The 18,739-nt window shown below is 43.5% G+C and overlaps 1 protein-coding gene across 1 annotated transcript in view; it reads left to right on the forward strand.

Annotated features, from left to right (window-relative positions):
* LOC139158883 (cyclin-G-associated kinase-like) overlaps window positions 1-17,688 on the forward strand; it is a 41,675-nt gene extending 23,987 nt beyond the window's left edge. Inside the window, exons 3-6 of the mRNA XM_070736222.1 lie at window positions 434-493; window positions 7,852-7,966; window positions 9,729-9,871; window positions 17,662-17,688. Of these exons, the coding sequence (XP_070592323.1) occupies window positions 434-493; window positions 7,852-7,966; window positions 9,729-9,871; window positions 17,662-17,688 (345 nt within the window). The remainder of the gene's footprint in view (window positions 1-433; window positions 494-7,851; window positions 7,967-9,728; window positions 9,872-17,661) is intronic.
* The last annotated feature ends 1,051 nt before the right edge of the window (window positions 17,689-18,739 follow it).

Raw genomic sequence — 18,739 nt, forward strand, 5'->3', positions numbered from 1 at the left:
CAAGGAATTTGTCTTTGGTGCATATGCTTTCAGTGAACATAAAAGAAAAGATACATTTCTCAAGAATCATGAGATACAACACTTAATGTTTGTCATACGGTACAAATAAGCAATCATGAAATAATTAATGTTAATATAAATTGCAAGGATACAAACAACAAGTCATAAGTGGGAGAGGATGGGTGATAGGAGCGATGAGAAGACTAATAGTAATAGTAATGCAACCTTAGTGAATAGTTTGACAGTGGTGAGGGAATTATTTGTTTCGCAGAATGTATTTACATGCAAAGTTTGTGTGAGCTGATAATTTATTTTAATATAATTATAAGAGAAGGGTACAATTACTATTGTTTGGAAACAAAACAAACACACCAACAAAAGAGAAAAGAAACCAAAATGTTTCTCTTTGTGATCTCTTTTTTTTCCCTGGCAGAGATTATTGTCCAATGAAGAGGAAAAGAACAAAGCCATCATTCAAGAAGTCTGCTTCATGGTATCCTTTTGGAGACAGGTGAAATTATATTATGCTTGGACTGTCAAATCCTGGTTTAATACGTTAGGATATAAAAGTGGCTTCTTTTCTATTGTATTGGCAGTTCTGTGTTAGCAAAAACTTCAGAAGGATTTAAGGGTAGTGATTTCTGACAGTCTCAAAATGGGTGAACAGTGCAGTCAGGCGATAGGGAAAGCAAGTAGGATGCTTGGCTGCATAGCTAGAGGTATAACAAGCAGGAAGAGGGAGATTATGATCCCGCTATATAGAGTGCTGGCGAGACCACATTTGGAATACTGTGTTCAGTTCTGGAGACCTCTCCTACAAAAAGATATTGACTAGTCTACAGAGAGGGGCGGCATACAAATTTAATAAGTAAATAAAATAAATAAATAAATAAATAAATAAATAAATAAATAAATAAAATTGAACGGGTCCAAAGACGGGCTACAAGAAGGGTGGAGGGTCTTAAGCATAAAACGTATCAGAAAAGACTTAATGAATTCAATCTGTATAGTCTGGAGGACAGAAGGAAAAGTGGGGACATGATCGAAACATTTAAATATGTTAAAGGGTTAAATAAGGTCCAGGAAGGAAGTGTTTTCAATAGGAAAGTGAACACAAGAACAAGGGGGCACAATCTGAAGTTAGTTGGGGGAAAGATCAAAAGCAACATGAGAAAATATTATTTTACTGAAAGAGTAGTAAGTAAATCCTTGGAACAAACTTCCAGCAGACGTGGTAGATAAATCCACAGTAACTGAATTTAAACATGCCTGGGATAAACATATATCCATCCTAAGATAAAATACAGAAAATAGTATAAGGGCAGACTAGATGGACCATGAGGTCTTTTTCTGCCATCAGTCTTCTATGTTTCTATGCTTCTTCATCAGAGCAAAACGTCTGTTTTATATTTACTATCTGAATGTCTTTCAAACAGCTCAGAATTTGAAACCCAGGTTTGTCTGCAGCTAAAATATCAGTTAACGATTGTATTCCAGATTGTTTTGCTGCTCATATGACAAGAAAAGCAGAAGAGGCAGAGGACAGAACAGCTACTCTAAATGGGATCTTTGATTAAATATATAGAATAGCAAATTTGTTTGAAGTTGTAGTTGCCTCAGTTCTACCTCCCTCCTAATTTGTGTAAATTAATCCTTGTTTAAAACTCTTACATTCTTTTGAAATATTATTGTTACATCAGAAATGCTTTTTTCTGTCCTTTTCTCTCTCCTGCTTTAAATTATGCATAGAATGTGGTTAAAAGTGGCATACTAATGTTAATTGGATAAATTCAATGTAAGCCATTCTTAATCGCATTGGAGGCAGGAAGCACACTTGCCAAACTTTGCCAATAATAGTGGAATGCAAAATCCATTGAGTTTTCAACATCCTGGGCTGGGTGTTCCTGACCATGGTCTCTTGTTCAGAATTGGAATTATAATCCACCTGAGTAAACTGTAATTCTCCGTACTGAAGGAGCGGGTCCAGCAGTCACATGGGTTGCTCATGTCCAATCCGGTGGAACTGAGCCTAGTGTTAAAAAAGCTTGCCGGATCCGCCCCTTCCCCAGAATTCGCTCAGTTCGCATATCCTGCGGTTGTATTGTGATAGCTCGTTCAACATTCTAACACCTTCCCTTCGATCTTTTCCTTCAAAAGTAGTAAGAATTGTTTTACCATTATTATTTACTTGCACGGATAGCGCCAGCCGTTTGAGGCTCGGCTTTTTTCCTTTGGAGAAGTTGCGGTTTCGTTTTCCCCCGGCGGTTTTGCCGTGTACGATTCCCGCTGCCGCTTGTGGATTCCTTTAATCCTTTGGCCTGGAGGTTTCGGTGCAAGTATTGATTTATTGATTCATTATTGCAATATGATTAAAGGGCTTTAATATACCTCCTGCGGAGTGAGACGCCTTTCTAGTCTCCTGGACTTAGTCGATCGCTTCCCCTTTAAAAATCCTATCTCGGAGCGATTTTTCGGCGCGAAGGCCTTCGCGCCCATTTTTAAATTTAGGCCTCTCGTGTTGGCCTTCTGCCAGCCGCGTAGGCCTCAGTCCACCGCGTGGATCCCGGAGCGGGCCTTGGGACGCCCAGGCTAAATTCTCCACCGGCTAAGCCTCCAACCAGAGTGCCTTGGTTTACTTAATTACAAAGTTTAGGGAGGCTGGGCCCCGCTGGATCTGGGGACACGAACTCTGGGTTTGCCCAGATTGCCCTCAAGTCTCAGCAGCTTCGAGGCCTCGAAGCAGGATCCATTCCTCTTGGGAAGTACTTGAAATTCTTCTCCTTAATTATTCAGTTATTGGCTCAGCCTTGTCTTCTGTTAATTGTCAGACTATGGCTACTTTTCCCAAGAGAGGCACAACTAAAGGTCCCAGAGAGGCCAGGCCTACAGGCGATGAAATTACTAGTATCCCCCAGGCCTCTTCCTCCTCTTCTCCAGGGGCCCGCCCCTCGACCAAGGTCACCAGGGCCGAGAAGAGAAGGGACCTAGCCCTACAAAGAATCCATGATAAATCAGCCAAGCGTTTGAAAGTACAGGCCCAAGTACTCAGTAGCCAAGACCCCCCAGAGGCTTCTAGTCTACCTCCTTCTGGGGTCCCTGTGTTATCTCTGGATGAGCCTAACCTAGACAGACCCCAACCTAATCTATGGGGCATAGGTCCAGAGGAACCAGATATGATTGAAGATTCCCCCCAGCCAGGATCCTCCCAGGCCTTTAGGGATTCTTCTGCCATTCCTGCTGATATTTCTAGTTTACCTGAGTTCCAATCTATTTTTTCTGTGTTGTCCAAGGCCATTGATGCCAAACTCTCCACCATCAATGAGCTTTCCGTACCTCCTCCTCCTCCTCGTCCCTCCCGCCCCTTGGGTTCCTCCCCAGCGGTTAGAGCTCCTATTCAGGAGGATTCAGATTCCTCTCAGGACGAATATGAAGATTTGGAGGATGATGAGGATCCCTTTCAAGGCCTCTCAGATGATGAGGAATCCCAAATAAAGATTCCTTCTCCAATTACTATTTTTCCTTCTCAATTGTTCAAATCTCTCCTTCTCAAAGCTAGAATTTCTACGGGATTAGCGGCCCAGGAGAAACAAGCCTCCACTTCCACTGATCCCCCGGAGGAGAACTTACCTTACTTCACAGAGGAACAGGAGGATAACGAGGTAATTCCTATGCCTAAATTGTTTAAAGATGCCTTACTTAAACAGTGGGATTTCCCAGCCTCTGGCCTTAATCCCTCCACCAAGGACAGAAAATTGTACAAACTTTCCTCTTCCTATGAAGAGCTCCTCTCCTTTCCTAAACCGGATGAACCTGTCAAGATCCTTCACTCGGCAGCGGCTGTGCCAGGCGAAGCAGAGGAAGTCCTCCGCCCAGAGGACAAGCGGATTGAACAAATGCTCAAAAGAGGATTCACCGCAGATTCCTGGGCCATTAAAAGTTCTGCAGCAGCTTCCTTTTTCTCCAGAGCCATGCTTCTGTGGCTTCGCCAACTACAACAGCATATTCCTCCCGATGACTTGAGAGGTCAACAAGACTTCAACAAGGTCTTTGCAGCTGCCCAGTACGTGGCTGATGCCACCTTGCAATCTACTAGATTTTCTGCTAAGTCTATTGCAGCTTCTACAACGGCAAGAAGACTCCTATGGATTCGCCCTTGGCAAGCGGGAGTACGCCAGAAGTGGCAGTTATCCCAGGGTCCCTTAAAGCGCGACCTTCTTTTCGGTGATCTTCTGGATCCACTCCTCACGGAAACCACGGACAAGAAGAAAGTCTTGGGCCCAACCACCAAAAAGGCTACCAAAACGCAGTCCTTTCGTCGCCCAGGGCGCCAGCCAGATCAAGCGGCTTCCTATCAGAGATCTCCAGGTCAGTATTCCCCCCGCTTTCGTTCCCAAGGTAGGAACTCCAGGGGCAGAGGTTTTCGCTTCCAAAGGGGAGCGTCCTCTAACAGGGCTTCAAAAAAACCTAGATGGTAATTTTTCCTCAATTCCCATAGGGGGTCGCCTAGCCCATTTCGCCTCTAATTGGCGTCTCACCTCCAAGGACCCCTGGGTCATTGACACCGTTCAAACAGGCCTTCTGTTAGAATTTGTTTCTCCTCCCCCGAAACGTTTTATTGCCTGCCCTTCTCCCAGGTCATCCTCAGATTGTAACCGTATGGAGGAGGCCATTTCTCATTTATTGTCAATCAGAGCCATTCAACCGGTCCCTTCCGGTCAGAAGGGCCTAGGATTTTACTCCATCCTATTTATGGTGCCAAAGTCCTCCGGAGGTTGGAGAGCTATTTTGGATTTAAAGAAGCTGAACCTATTCATCAAATATAGGAAGTTTAAGATGCACTCCTTATCTTCTATTTTGGCCGCCATCCACACGGGAGATTTCATGGTCTCTTTAGACCTCACTGAGGCCTACCTTCACATTCCTATAGCCAAGTGCCACAGAAAATTTTTACGTTTTTCTTTTCAAGGTAGGCATTTCCAGTATAGGGCAATGCCATTTGGCCTTTCCTCGGCCCCTCGGGTCTTTACAAAGCTCTTGGGGTCCCTGGCGGCCTATATCCGGGCGTCTCCCATCCACATTTTATGTTATCTTGATGATATTTTGATTCATGGGAACTCCCTAGAGAAAGTGATTTCAGACCTGTCTGTCACCATGTCAGTCCTTCAGGACCATGGATTTTCCATCAACTTTGATAAAAGTCATCTCCAACCTTCCACATCCATTTTACACCTGGGTTCCATTATTAATTCAGAATCCTCCCAGGTTTTTCTCTCTCCCGAGAGAAAATTCAGTATAGGGGAGTTAATTTCCAACATTTTATCCAAACCTTCAGTATCCATAGTAACTCTGTCTTCCCTTTTGGGGAAGATGGTGTCATGCATAGGCATCATTCCCTGGGCTCGCCTTCATGCTAGGGAACTTCAGTGGCTCCTATTACCCTTTCAGAGATCGGGGCACAGCAACTCAAATCGTCGTATTGTCATTCCACCAAGTGTTCGCAGATCCTTCAAGTGGTGGAAGTCTCCGGCCATGGACAAAGGATCCCCGTTCAGGTGCCCGGATCAATTTGTCATCACCACAGATGCCAGTCTATCGGGATGGGGCGCCCACGCCCAGGGGATGATAGCCCAGGGCACGTGGTCCCCGGAGGAAGCTTCCAGGCCAATCAATTGGCTAGAATTAAGAGCCGTTTCTCTGGCTCTGAAACATTTCTCTCCTCGCATTCCCAACCGGCACGTTCTCATTCTCACCGACAACATTGCCACAAAAAGCCATATCTGCAGACAGGGGGGCACGAGATCCAAGGCTCTCATGAGGGAGGCCCTCAAGTTAGGCCTTTGGGCGGAAAAACATCTTCGGTCGCTCCTAGCCGACCACATCTCGGGGAGCCTCAACGTCCAGGCGGATTGGCTATCTCGAGCAACGATAGACCCAGGAGAGTGGAACCTCCATCAGGACCTGTTCCATCAGATCTGCCTCAGATTCGGCCTACCTATTCTGGATCTCTTCGCGACCAATGCGAACGCCCAACTCCCTCGCTTCTTTTCCAGATTTCCATCCCCGGGAGCGGAAGCAATCAATGCCCTCCGGAGCCCATGGCCGCCAGGCCTTCTTTACGCCTTTCCTCCAATTCCAATTCTCCCGGACGTGATCCACAAGGTCCTCACCGAGAGGGCCCGAGTGATCCTAATCGCCCCTCATTGGCCCCGCCGACCCTGGTTCGCGGATCTCCAACAGCTGTCCGTTCAGGACCCCTGGCGACTCCCCGTTTCGGGGGATATGCTGCGGCAGGGGGCCTCATTCCATCCAGACCCGGAGTGGTTCCACCTCACCGCCTGGCTGTTATCAGGAGAGACTTAGAACTGCGTGGTCATGACCCCGATACAGCGGAGGTCATTTTAAAGGCCAGAAGGAGTTCGACCAATCGAATCTACGACCACACGTGGTCCAAGTTTCACCAGTGGTGCCTACAGGAAGGCCTCTCCCCTCTGTGCATTCCCATACACAGAATCATCTCCTTCCTTATGCAAGGCTTCCATAAAGGACTTTCTACCAGCACCCTCCGGCGTCATCTGGCAGCCATTTCATCTGTCCTAGGGGGCCCCCGCAGACAGCCTCTCCGATCCTTTCCAGAGGTTCAGGAATTTCTCAAGGGCATAGCCAACCTCAGACCTTCCAAGGTCCACAGGTATCCATCTTGGGATTTGCCTCGGGTTCTCCATTCCCTCACGCAGGCACCATACGAACCCCTAAAATCAGCGTCCCTAAGGTACTTATCTTTTAAGGTAGCATTCCTGGTGGCTATTACCTCTGCTCGACGCATTTCGGAGCTGGCTGCCCTCTCAATCAGGCAGGACCTTTGTCAGTTCCATCAGGACAAGGTAGTCTTGCGACTGGACCCTACCTTCTTACCCAAGGTCAGTTCCATGTTCCACAGAACTCAGGATATTGTCCTACCTTCCTTCTGCCTCCAACGAGACCATCCCTTGGCAATTAGATGGCACACTCTGGATCTTATTAGAGCGCTGAGAATCTATATCCAACGCACAGGACCCTTTCGGAGGTCAGAAGCACTGTTTATAGCCTATCACCCCAGAGTCATGGGGACCAAAGTGTCTTCAACAGTAATAGGCCGTTGGATCAGAGGGACTATATCTAAGGCCTATGAATCGGCCTCCCTCTCAGTTCCAAGGAACATCACAGCGCATTCCACCAGAAGCGCAGCCACCTCGGCCGCTTGGGCGACGCAAGCCCCGTTGGAGGAGGTCTGCAAAGCAGCCACTTGGGCCTCGCCAAATTCCTTCATCAGGCACTACAAGATTGATGCTTACGCTTCAGCGGACGCTGCCTTCGGCAGAAGGGTACTCCAATCCGTTATCTCACACGATAGCAATCTAATCCCACCCTAGGGACCATCTATTGGGTATGTCCCATGTGACTGCTGGACCCGCTCCTTCAGTACGGAGAATAGGCGTTGATTGCTTACCTGAACGCCTCTTCTCGTACGGTGAGCGGGTACAGCAGTCACTTCCCGCCCTTGTATGTGTCTTCCTTACCTTTCTATAATCCTTTTTTCCTCTAACAATAAGAGTTGAACACTACAGAGCTTCACAGCTGAGCCTAGTCTATGGATTCGCGAATTCTGGGGAAGGGGCGGATCCGGCAAGCTTTTTTAACACTAGGCTCAGTTCCACCGGATTGGACATGAGCAACCCATGTGACTGCTGTACCCGCTCACCGTACGAGAAGAGGCGTTCAGGTAAGCAATCAACGCCTATTCTACTGCATGCCTGCAAAAAGGTTTTCCAAATAAACAAGAAACTTTGAAACCTTAATAGACACTTGATCCAGAAAAAACTATCTGGGCATCCAAACATTGTCCAGTTCTGTTCTGCTGCCTCCATTGGAAAAGAAGAATCGGATACTGGGCAAGGGGAGTTTCTTCTGCTCACAGAACTTTGTAAAGGTAAAGTTGTTGTTGTTGTTGTTGTTGTTGTCTTTTTGTGGAATCACCTTGGCTTGACAGCCTCATTCACTGACTCAGCCAGGCTGACTCTATTGAGACTCAGGCAATGTTTTTTAGAACAAAAATGTTTCGTATCAGCAAAGGGTTCTAGGGCTGCTACGTATTTTGAACAAAATCTATAGTCTTCAGTATCTGGAATTTGAAACTTAATTCCTTCCTTTTCATTTCTGACATTTCTTGATTCAAGCAATATTTTAGAAACAGAATGAACAAAAACATTATTTTAAGGGTAACAGAGGAATAACCAAGTGACTCTTCCCCATTTCAGGACTCTGGATTTTAATTAATGTTTTCATTGCCTATTAAAATTTTCTGACTAATTATTTGGTTTGACTAAGATTGATGAATATGTTTATCTCCTCCTCCTCCTCTTTGTCCTAGTGTCAGACATGAAACCAATGCAAAATTAAAATTACTTTTTTGTTTTTTGTTGTCAGTGTGTTTTCTTTTTGTGTTAAAAAACCCCCAATAAAAATACCTTTAAAAAGAAATAAAATGACCTTTTTTTAAAAAAAAAGTTCTCAACTGAGTACAAAAAAGAAAAGAAAAACTTTTATAAACATTTTACATTTCAAAACTTGCCATTTTTCTCGCCAAAAGAACGATAGGCTAATGAACCAAAAATTGTTCAGTATTTGGTCTTCCCTGTTTTCCCTTTGTTTATGAGATTTTTATCCTTTATAAGTAAATCAAACTGGCAAACACATCTAGTCCTCCTACTTTCTCCTATTTCCCCCACAACTACCCTGTGAGGTAGGTCGGATTAAGAGAGACAATGATTGGCCTAAAGTCACCCACCAGGCTTTACAGCCTAAGGTAGAACTCCTGGTTACTAGATCAGCACCTTCACTACTACACCATACCTCACTGCACCAAACCTTTACAAAGGCTGAATAATGATTGGAGTGTACTGCAGTACTTGTTTGCAGTCTATTATCATACAGAATAATGATAGAGTGCATTGAAGAAAAGAAGTACTGTGTTTTTTGGAGTATGAGACGCACCTTAGTTTTGGGGGAGGAAAATTGATGGTGGGGGGAATCCATCTACCAGGTATTCATCTGGCTAGCATCCTAAGTCTGGTCAGCACATTATTTTATCCCCTGGTTAGGGCTGAAAAAAACCCCTTTTTTGGAGGGAGTAGCAATGAAAATAAAGCCTGCAAAGACAAGGCTGGAAAAAAAACTTCTTCAGAGTAGCAATGAAACAATCCTGCAAGCTGGGAAGATCATTAGCATCTTGTTAGGGCTGGAGAAAAAAAAATAAAATTGCAACATTTGGAGTATAAGACGCACCCAAATTTTCAGTTTCTTTTAGGGCGGAAAGGTGTGTCTTATACTTCTAAAAAGATGGCATATAGCTAAGGTGTTGTTGCAAGGTGGAGGATACATTGCAGGAGACTTATTTCTGCCCAGCAAAATCCCAGAGTTGGACCGATTTGCACATTTTTCTCCTCCCTTTCTAATGGCACATGGAGCAGCATACAATGTATTCACTTGCCATTAACGCTGGGCTCATCACACAATCTCAGAATGATCCAAAACACCTGAGCTTCAACTCTTACCTTAGAATATGCTAAGAAAGTAAAGGGATCTGGGGGTGGGAGAGGGTATTTATCTGCCTCTGTTGTCTGTCATCAAAATTAGCATTCCCGTTGCCTTTTCCCTAATGTGTGTGTGATTCATGGATTTTATGTTCATAGGGCAGCTGGTGGAATTTTTAAAGAAAGTGGAATCGAAAGGCCCCCTCTCGTGCGATACAGTTTTGAAGATATTTTATCAGACTTGCCGTGCTGTGCAACATATGCACAAACAGAAACCCCCTATTATCCACAGAGATTTAAAGGTAAGGAACCCATGTTTCTCTACTCCTTATGAGATTGAAGCAGTGACACTTTGAGTTACAATGGGCTTGAATTTGGCTGTAGCAATCTGAAAGGTAAAAAGAGTAAAAAGTAGAGGTTGCCTGAGAAGTTTAAGTTCATTTTTTGCTGAAAGTTTCCCCAAACCTGGACATTCTTCATGAGCAACTTCAAAAGAGTCAATACTTAATTTTTTTTTTAAAGGAGAGGAGACAAAACCGTGCACCTATTTCAGAACTAAAAAGTGGAAAAACTTTGAGAGTTGGTCTTATGTATAAAGTTCACTGCAGAAAGAAACAGTGCAGAAGCTGACTACAGATAGTAAATACTGCCATATTTTGTATAACTTGTGGAGTTCCAAGGGATTTTAATTGCAATATGATTATACTACAAGGAACAGGTGACTTCCTTTGTCCTTTTGACACCTTCTAGTTCCCTGATTCCCAGGCAATCTGACCACTTTCTGGAAGTTATCCTAGCACATCAGCAGAACCAGGCTGGAAAGCCTACCTGGAAAATAATTGCCAGTATATCTTATTTGTTAACATTATATACAGTAGTGTTGACCAGAACTGAAATGAGACCTGGATTTAATTTTTCCCCTTGATTGGATAGTGAGCAGATAGAAATCGATGCTTAAAGAGTTTCATTTAGTGACCACGCAGAGTTACAACAGCACTGGAAAAAGTGACTTATGATCATTTTTCAAACTTATAACCATTGCAGTAGCCCATAGGCACGTGATTTATATTCCGACCACTTGACCACTGGTTCATATTTATGATCATTGCAGTGTCCCTAGGACATTTTGCAACCTTCTGACAAGCAAAATCCATGGGGAAGCCAGATTCTCTTACCAACTATGCTAATTTAAGAAAGGCAGCAATTTGATTGACAAATGCCCTCATCACCTCGAGGTTCGACTACTGTAACACTCTCTACATGGGGAAGAGTGTTCGGAAACTTCAGATTGTGCAAAATGCAGCTGCGAGAGCAATCATGGGCTTCCCCAGGTATGCCCATGTTACACCAACACTCCACAGTCTGCATTGGTTGCCGATCAGTTTCCGGTCACAATTCAAAGTATTGATTATGACCTATAAAGGCCTTCATGGCATCGGACCAGAATATCTCCGAGACCGCCTTCTGCCACACGAATCCCAGCGACCAGTTAGGTCCCACAGAGTTGGCCTTCTCCAGATTCCGTCGACGAAACAATGTCGTCTGGCGGGACCCAGGGGAAGGGCCTTTTCTGTGGCGGCCCCCGACCCTCTGGAACCAACTCCCCATTGAGATTAGGATTGCCCCCACCCTCCTTGCCTTTCGCAAACTCCTTAAAACCCACCTCTGCCGTCAGACATGGGGAAATTGATTCCCCTTGGCCATTTCCACTTTACGTATGGCTTGTATAAGATGTATGACTGTTTTTATATTAAGGGTTTTAAATTGTTTTTAACTATTAGATTTGTACTGTTTTGTTGTTGTGAGCCGCTCCGAGTCTCCGGAGAGGGGCGGTATACAAATCAAATCAAATCAAATAAATAAATGAAGCAAGAAAAGTCATAAAATGGGAAAAAAATCACTTAACAAATGTCTCACTTAACAATATAAATTCTGGGCTCAGTTGTGGTTGTAAGTTGAGCACTACCTGTAACAGAATTAGAAGGAACTTTGGAGGCGTCTAGCCCAACCACCTATTAGCATCCCGGACAAATAGCTGTTCTATCTTTTATTGAAAACCTACAATGATGGAGCAACCACAACTTCTGGAAGGAAGCCATTCTACTGATAAATTGAACTCACTGTCAGAAATTTCTCCTTAGTTCTAGGTTGGATCATTTTTAAAAATCTTCCATCCGTTACTTCTTGTCCTGCTCTTGAGTGCCTCTTCTTTGTGACAGCCCTCAAATATTGGAAGATTGCTATTTTGTCATCCATAATTCTTCTCTTTCTCTCCTCTCCTCTCCTCTCCTCTCTTCTCTTCACAACAACAACAGAGTTGGAAGGGACCTTGGAGGTCTTCTAGTCCAACCCTTTGCTTAAGCAGGAAAACCTACACTATTTCAGACAAATTGTTATCCAACATCTTAAAAACTTTTAAGTGTTGGAGTATTCACAACTTCTGGAGGCAAGCTATTACACTGGTTAATGGTTGTAACTGTAAGGAATTTTTTCCTTTGTTCTAAGTTACTTCTCTCCTTGATTAGTTTCCACCCATTGCTTCTTGTCCTGCCTTCAGGTGCTTTGGAGAATAGCCTGACTCCCACTTCTTTGTGGCAACCCCTGAGATATTGGAACACTGCTATCATGTCTCCCCTGGTCCTTCTTTTCATTATGCTAGACATACCCAGTTCCTGCAACTGTTCTTCATATGTTTTAGCCCCCAGTCCCCTAATCATCTTTGTTGCTCTTCTCTGTACTCTTTCGAGAGTCTCAACATCCTTTTCTCATTCTCTTCTCTTCCTCTCCTCTCTTCTCGAAACCAAACATACCCAGTTCCCAAAACCATCCATCATGTGGTTTACCCACCTAAGTTCAAAGATAATTGTTTGATTAATGGCTAATATTATATGTAAATATATGTAAAAGAGAATTGTCCTAAAAATGTGAGGTCCAGGTATAGTTATAAATGAAGAGGCAATCACCATCACGATCTCTGGAATATTTAAAATTTATTTAAAACTATTAAAAAATTACTGAGCTTTCGTCAATCCCTATTGACTTCATCAGATGCTGCTTCAACTGGTCATTGTGTGCGTAAGGGGCCCACACTTTTTCTTCCCTCCTATAATTAGCTTGGTTTTTTTCTGTCTTATTCATGCTGGCAGTTGGGATTTCTGTTGGCTGTCTCCAACATTCCAACTGCCACAAATCTAATAAATAAATTAATTTATTGCTATTTTCTCCCTCATTTCGAACACATTTTGCCCATGGTCTTGTGGTGGGTCTACGTTGTTCTTCACCCCCTCTGTCTTCCTCTTTCTGTTGCCCTCCTGGTGTGCTCTTTTCGTTGAGGTTTATTATACCTTCATTGGGCTAATCTCTATCCTTTGGGGAATAAATAAATAAAGAAGAAACTTTCCTGGAACTCTATTCAACTCTAATGATCCATTCCCTTTAAGTCTTTGACGGTGTCTTAATGCCTGGTATGCTGGTGGTATCTCAATGTGTCTATTAAGCGAGTTGTTGTTCGAAAACCAGGCTTCTTTCAGGAGATGGCCTCCTTTTGTTTTATCACAAGCCACCACTTAGAAGTTAAACTCATGATCCTGCTCCTCCATATGTGCCCAAATCTGGGAGCGCTGTTCCTGGCGTTGGACCGCTAGTTTGTGTTCGTTCACCCTAGTTTTTAGTCGTTTTGCCGCTTCTCCTATATAGTTTCTCCTGTTGCGGTTTACTTTCAGTTTGTATCTGTTGTGTGCTTGTGTGTTGTTGTGGTTGAAGCTGAAGTAGTGTTGACAGGAAGGACATTGTAGCAGATGATTTTATGGGCTACGCATATGTCGTGTTTAAGGCAATGTAGTTCTAAGCTTTCTAAACCTTGGATTGTAAATTTTGGGGGTTTGGGGAAGAAACCACAGTCAAGGTAGTCCATTAAATGTTCATAGTCCATCAGTGATTTCTGTAAATTGGTTATGATACTTCCTAAAAGTCTTTCCTGGTGAAGTCCAACAAATCAATGCTTTTCTGAAAACACTGATGTAGCCCTGGATAAGCACGCCACACAGTTATGGTTGCCCTTAAACTACAGGCAGCCCATCTTGGCCCAAAAATTCTACTAATCCTTACGATGTCAATATCAAGTTCTTTGGATATTTTGTCAAGTTTAATTTTGTTCTTGTTGGATTGATGAAAAAAATGGAGCTGATGATATTTGGAAGCTCTTTTGCTATTCTAGTGCTCACTCCAGATTTTATTCCAAAGCATAACACTGGGATCATTAGAGCAGAATGCGATTACATTTTTTTTGCAGGTAATCCTGCATAAACCCAATCTGGAAGAAAGATTTCTTTTTCAGGCTCGAGGGACTTGCTGCTTTCTCCAAGTGCAAATGAGATGGCTGTAGTGCTTGGGATGTTGTGGTTCTTGGGATGGATCATCCAAGGGTGGCACTTCTGATGGTGGTGTTGTGCCAGTTTGGGTTTCTTGGCCAATAAAACCTTTGTTGTCTGTTTCCTTTGATCCTTCCAGGTTAAAGCCACTACTGCAAAAGGGGGAAAAAGGAACTTTGTTAGCTGAGGACACAAAATATAAAGTCTCACAAAAAGCTCAAAAACCTAAACACACAATTTTAGAGGGGCGGCATACAAATCCAATAAATAAATAAACACAAATGGCTCATTCCTGCAACCAACGTAACACATTGAAGAGATTTAACAGAGTTGGAAAAAGAGACCTTGCAAGGTCATTTAGTCCAGTCTCCTGCTTAAGCAGTATTGCAAAAGCTATAAATAGTGATGTCCAACAAAACAAATAATCCCTAAACAAAAACTCCAAGAAAAAACCAGAGAGGGGGCGGCATACAAATCTAATAATTAAATCAATAAATCAATAAATCAATAAATCAATAAATCAATAAATCAATAAATCAATAAATTAATTATTTTGGGATTTTTTTAAAGTTAATTACCCAATTGAAGGAACAAGGCAGGCAGATTCAGTTGCTCAACGAGGAGATGGATTGCAGGTGGGAATCCAGACAAAGCAAGGCAAGTGTTGCGACCAGCGGCTCAGGATTCGGTCTGAAGAGCGAAGATAAGCAAACTGGAGCCTGTGGGAATGTGGGTGGTCAGCTGGGCTGCAAAATGTTTTAGAAGGCTTTGTCTAACAAAAAGAAAAAGAAAACCCTAAACATACCCCCCCACCCCAATTTACTCTTTTTTTAAAGCAAAAAAAAAACCACTTGCCCAACTGAAGGAACAAGGCAGGCAGATTCTGTTACTCTCGGATGAGATGGATTGCACAGTTGATCGCTGAGAAGATGGATTGCAGGCTGCAATTGATACAGAGGAAGATACCTATTGCAAGGGGTTCAGGATTCGATCCAAAGAGCAAGGTAAGCGAAGGTGGAGGCTGGGGGGAAAGGAGGATGGTTAGCTAGGCTGCAATAGATTTTAGATGGCTATGTTAACACAAAAAAAATCCTTAAAAATCCAAGTAGAAACCCCTCCCAACTTACTAATATTCTGCTTGGAATGGATCATCCAAGAGTGGCACTTCTGATGGTGTTGTTGTGCCAGTTTGGGTTTCTTGGCCAAGAAACCTATCACTGTCTGTTGCCTTTTCATCCTTCCCAGTAAAAGCTATTACTGCAAAAGGGAAAAAAAGGAGCTTTGTTAACTGAGGACACAATATTAAAGCACACAAAAAGCTCAAAAAGCTCAAAATACAACACAACCAAGAACACAACTTACTCATTCCTGCAACCAAATTAACACATTGAAGAGATTTAACAGTTGGAAGAAGGGACCTTGCAAGGTCATCTAGTCCAGCCCCTGCCTAGCCGTATTGCAAAAGCTTTAAATGGCTATGCCTAACAAAATAAATCCTAAACAAAACTCCAAGAAAAAAGACCCTGCCCTATTTTCTATTTTTTAGAGCAAAAAATAAAAAGTTACTTGCCCAGTTGAAGGAACAAGACAGGCAGATTCAATTCCTCTCCAAGGAGATGGATTATACAATTGCTGGACACGGAGATGGATTGCAGGCTACACTCCAGACAAAGAAAGGGCAGGTGTTTCGATCAGCAGCTCAGGATTCAGTCCGAAGAGTGAAGCTAAGCAAGCTGGAGGCTGGAGGTAAAGTAGGTGATTAGCTAGGCTGTAAAAGCTTTTAGAGGACTATGTGTAACCAAAAAAAAAAATTCCTAACACCCCCCCTTCCCCAATTTACTCTTTTTTTAAAGCAAAAAAAAAGTTACTTGTCCAACTGAAGGAACAAGGCAGGCAGATTCCATTGCTCTCCAAGAAGATGGATTATGCAGTTGCTCTACGAGGAGATGAATTGCAGGCTGCAATCCAGACAAAAGGCAGGTGTTTTGACCAGCGGCTCAGGATTCACCCTGAAGAGTGAAGGTAAGCAAGCTGGAAGTTAGAGGGAAGGTAGGTGGTTTGTTAGGCTGCAAAAGCTTTTAAATGGCTATGTCTAACAACCCCCCACCCCCCAAAAAAAATCCTTTAAAAATCACCAAGAAAATCCCCCACCCACTTTACTAATTTTCTAAAGGAAAAAGAAAAAATGTTACTTGCCAAACTGAAGGAACAAGGCAGGCAGAATCCATTCCTCTTTCCTAGGAGATAGATTGCAGGCTGTAATCCAAATAAAGCAAGGAAGGCGTTGCAAGTGGTAGCTCACAATTCGGTCTGAAGAGCAAAACTAAGCAAGGTGGAGGCTGGGGGGGGGGAGGTAGGTGCTTAGCTAGGCTGCAAAATCTTTTAGATAACTATGTCTAACCCAAAAAAATTTCCAAAAAAAACCGCCAAGGGAAAAAAACCCAATTTACTCTTTTTCTAAAGGAAAAAAAAAGTTACTTACCCAGTTGAAGGAACAAGGTGTCCAGGCGAGGCGAGGCAAAGCAAGTACCTGTTCCTGTTCCAAGAGAAGTGTCAAGAGCAGAATCGTGAACTGTACACCACTTCACTAAGGCATCTGACACTGTCACTCATGAAGGTCGGTGGTGCATCAAAATGCTTTCAACAACACTTGCAGGATCGTACATAGCAAGCTTTGCAAGATGTAGGACTCCTGGTTGAGTACCAAAGCAGAAGAAATCCAGAGGTTCCAGAGAAATTATGTTAAACGATTCTATGAAGCCCTCAGATCCATGTATGGACCTCAGCGCTCAGGGAGCTCCCCTGTACTGGACACAGCCGGTTCAGCTCTCATCACTGAATCGACCCTGATTCTATAGTGTTGGGCCCAGCACTTCCAACCTGTATTGAACCGCCCATCTTCCATCAACAATGAGACGATCGGCAGAATGCCCCAGGTGGATAGCAACCACAGTGTGCTCCTTTATGGTGAGCTGTCTAAAGGAAAGCGGTCACCTGGGGGACAAAGGAAGCGTTACAAAGACATGTTGAAAGCCCTATTCAAGTCCCTCGATATTGACACCAACCTCCTGGGAAGCCCTGGCACAAGGTCAACCAACGGGGCGCATGCTGATCCACCCAGGCGGCCAGACATCTGAGGCCAGAAGAACATTGAGAGCAGTAGAGAAGCGAGCACTCTGCAAAGCCAGGGCTACAAAGGAAAAAGCTGTGACAGTGGTCATCTATCCTTTGACACAAGCAGATGCAGAAGCAGAGCTATCTTCCCTCTGCAAGTTTTTTAATCTGGGAGATGTTACCTACCCTGAACACTGGCACTTTCTTCCTCTGATGGCTCCTGAGATGAGAATGCAAATATTATATCTATTGGCATAATTTCTTGGCAGGGTGTCTGCCATTACAGTGGGGAGGGGGCGTTACCAGTTCTGTAGTGGACTCCAAAATAGGGGAGAGCCCTGGAGTCCATCTTGTGGGGATCTCCATCCTGGGGAGAGAACGAAGGGCCTGAGTCATTCTTCTGTTAGCCAAAGTAGAGGCAGAGGGTAGAGATGCCTCCCCATTTGCAAACCTTACTCCTAGCCAACTTCTTGGGGACTTCAGAGTCCCTCAGCTGAGAGGTAAAGTAGGTGATTAGCTAGGCTGTAAAAGCTTTTAGAGGACTATGTGTAACCAAAAAAAAAAAAATCCTAACACCCCCCCTTCCCCAATTTACTCTTTTTTTAAAGCAAAAAAACAGTTACTTGCCCAACTGAAGGAACAAGGCAGGCAGATTCTGTTACTCTCTGATGAGATGGATTGCACAGTTGATCGCTGAGAAGATGGATTGCAGGCTGCAATTGATACAGAGGAAGATACCTATTGCAAGGGGTTCAGGATTCGATCCAAAGAGCAAGGTAAGCGAAGGTGGAGGCTGGGGGGAAAGGAGGATGGTTAGCTAGGCTGCAATAGATTTTAGATGGCTATGTTAACACAAAAAAAATTCCTTAAAAATCCAAGTAGAAACCCCTCCCAACTTACTAATATTCTGCTTGGAATTGATCATCCAAGAGTGGCACTTCTGATGGTGTTGTTGTGCCAGTTTGGGTTTCTTGGCCAAGAAACCTATCACTGTCTGTTGCCTTTTCATCCTTCCCAGTAAAAGCTATTACTGCAAAAGGGAAAAAAAGGAGCTTTGTTAACTGAGGACACAATATTAAAGCACACAAGAAGCTCAAAAAGCTCAAAATACAACTTTAAACACACACAAGAACACAACTTACTCATTCCTGCAACCAAATTAACACATTGAAGAGATTTAACAGTTGGAAGAAGGGACCTTGCAAGGTCATCTAGTCCAGCCCCCTGCCTAGCAGTATTGCAAAAGCTTTAAATGGCTATGCCTAACAAAAGAAATCCTAAACAAAACTCCAAGAAAAAAGACCCTGCCCTATTTTCTATTTTTTAGAGCAAAAAATAAAAAGTTACTTGCCCAGTTGAAGGAACAAGACAGGCAGATTCAATTCCTCTCCAAGGAGATGGATTATACAATTGCTGGACACGGAGATGGATTGAAGGCTACACTCCAGACAAAGAAAGGGCAGGTGTTTCGACCAGCAGCTCAGGATTCAGTCCGAAGAGTGAAGCTAAGCAAGCTGGAGGCTGGAGGTAAAGTAGGTGATTAGCTAGGCTGTAAAAGCTTTTAGAGGACTATGTGTAACAAAAAATATATAAAATCCTAACACCCCCCCTTCCCCAATTTACTCTTTTTTTAAAGCAAAAAAAAAAAGTTACTTGCCCAACTGAAGGAACAAGGCAGGCAGATTC

This window comes from Erythrolamprus reginae, chromosome 2 (assembly GCF_031021105.1).
Source record: "Erythrolamprus reginae isolate rEryReg1 chromosome 2, rEryReg1.hap1, whole genome shotgun sequence".
Taxonomy (NCBI): Eukaryota; Metazoa; Chordata; class Lepidosauria; order Squamata; family Dipsadidae; genus Erythrolamprus; species Erythrolamprus reginae.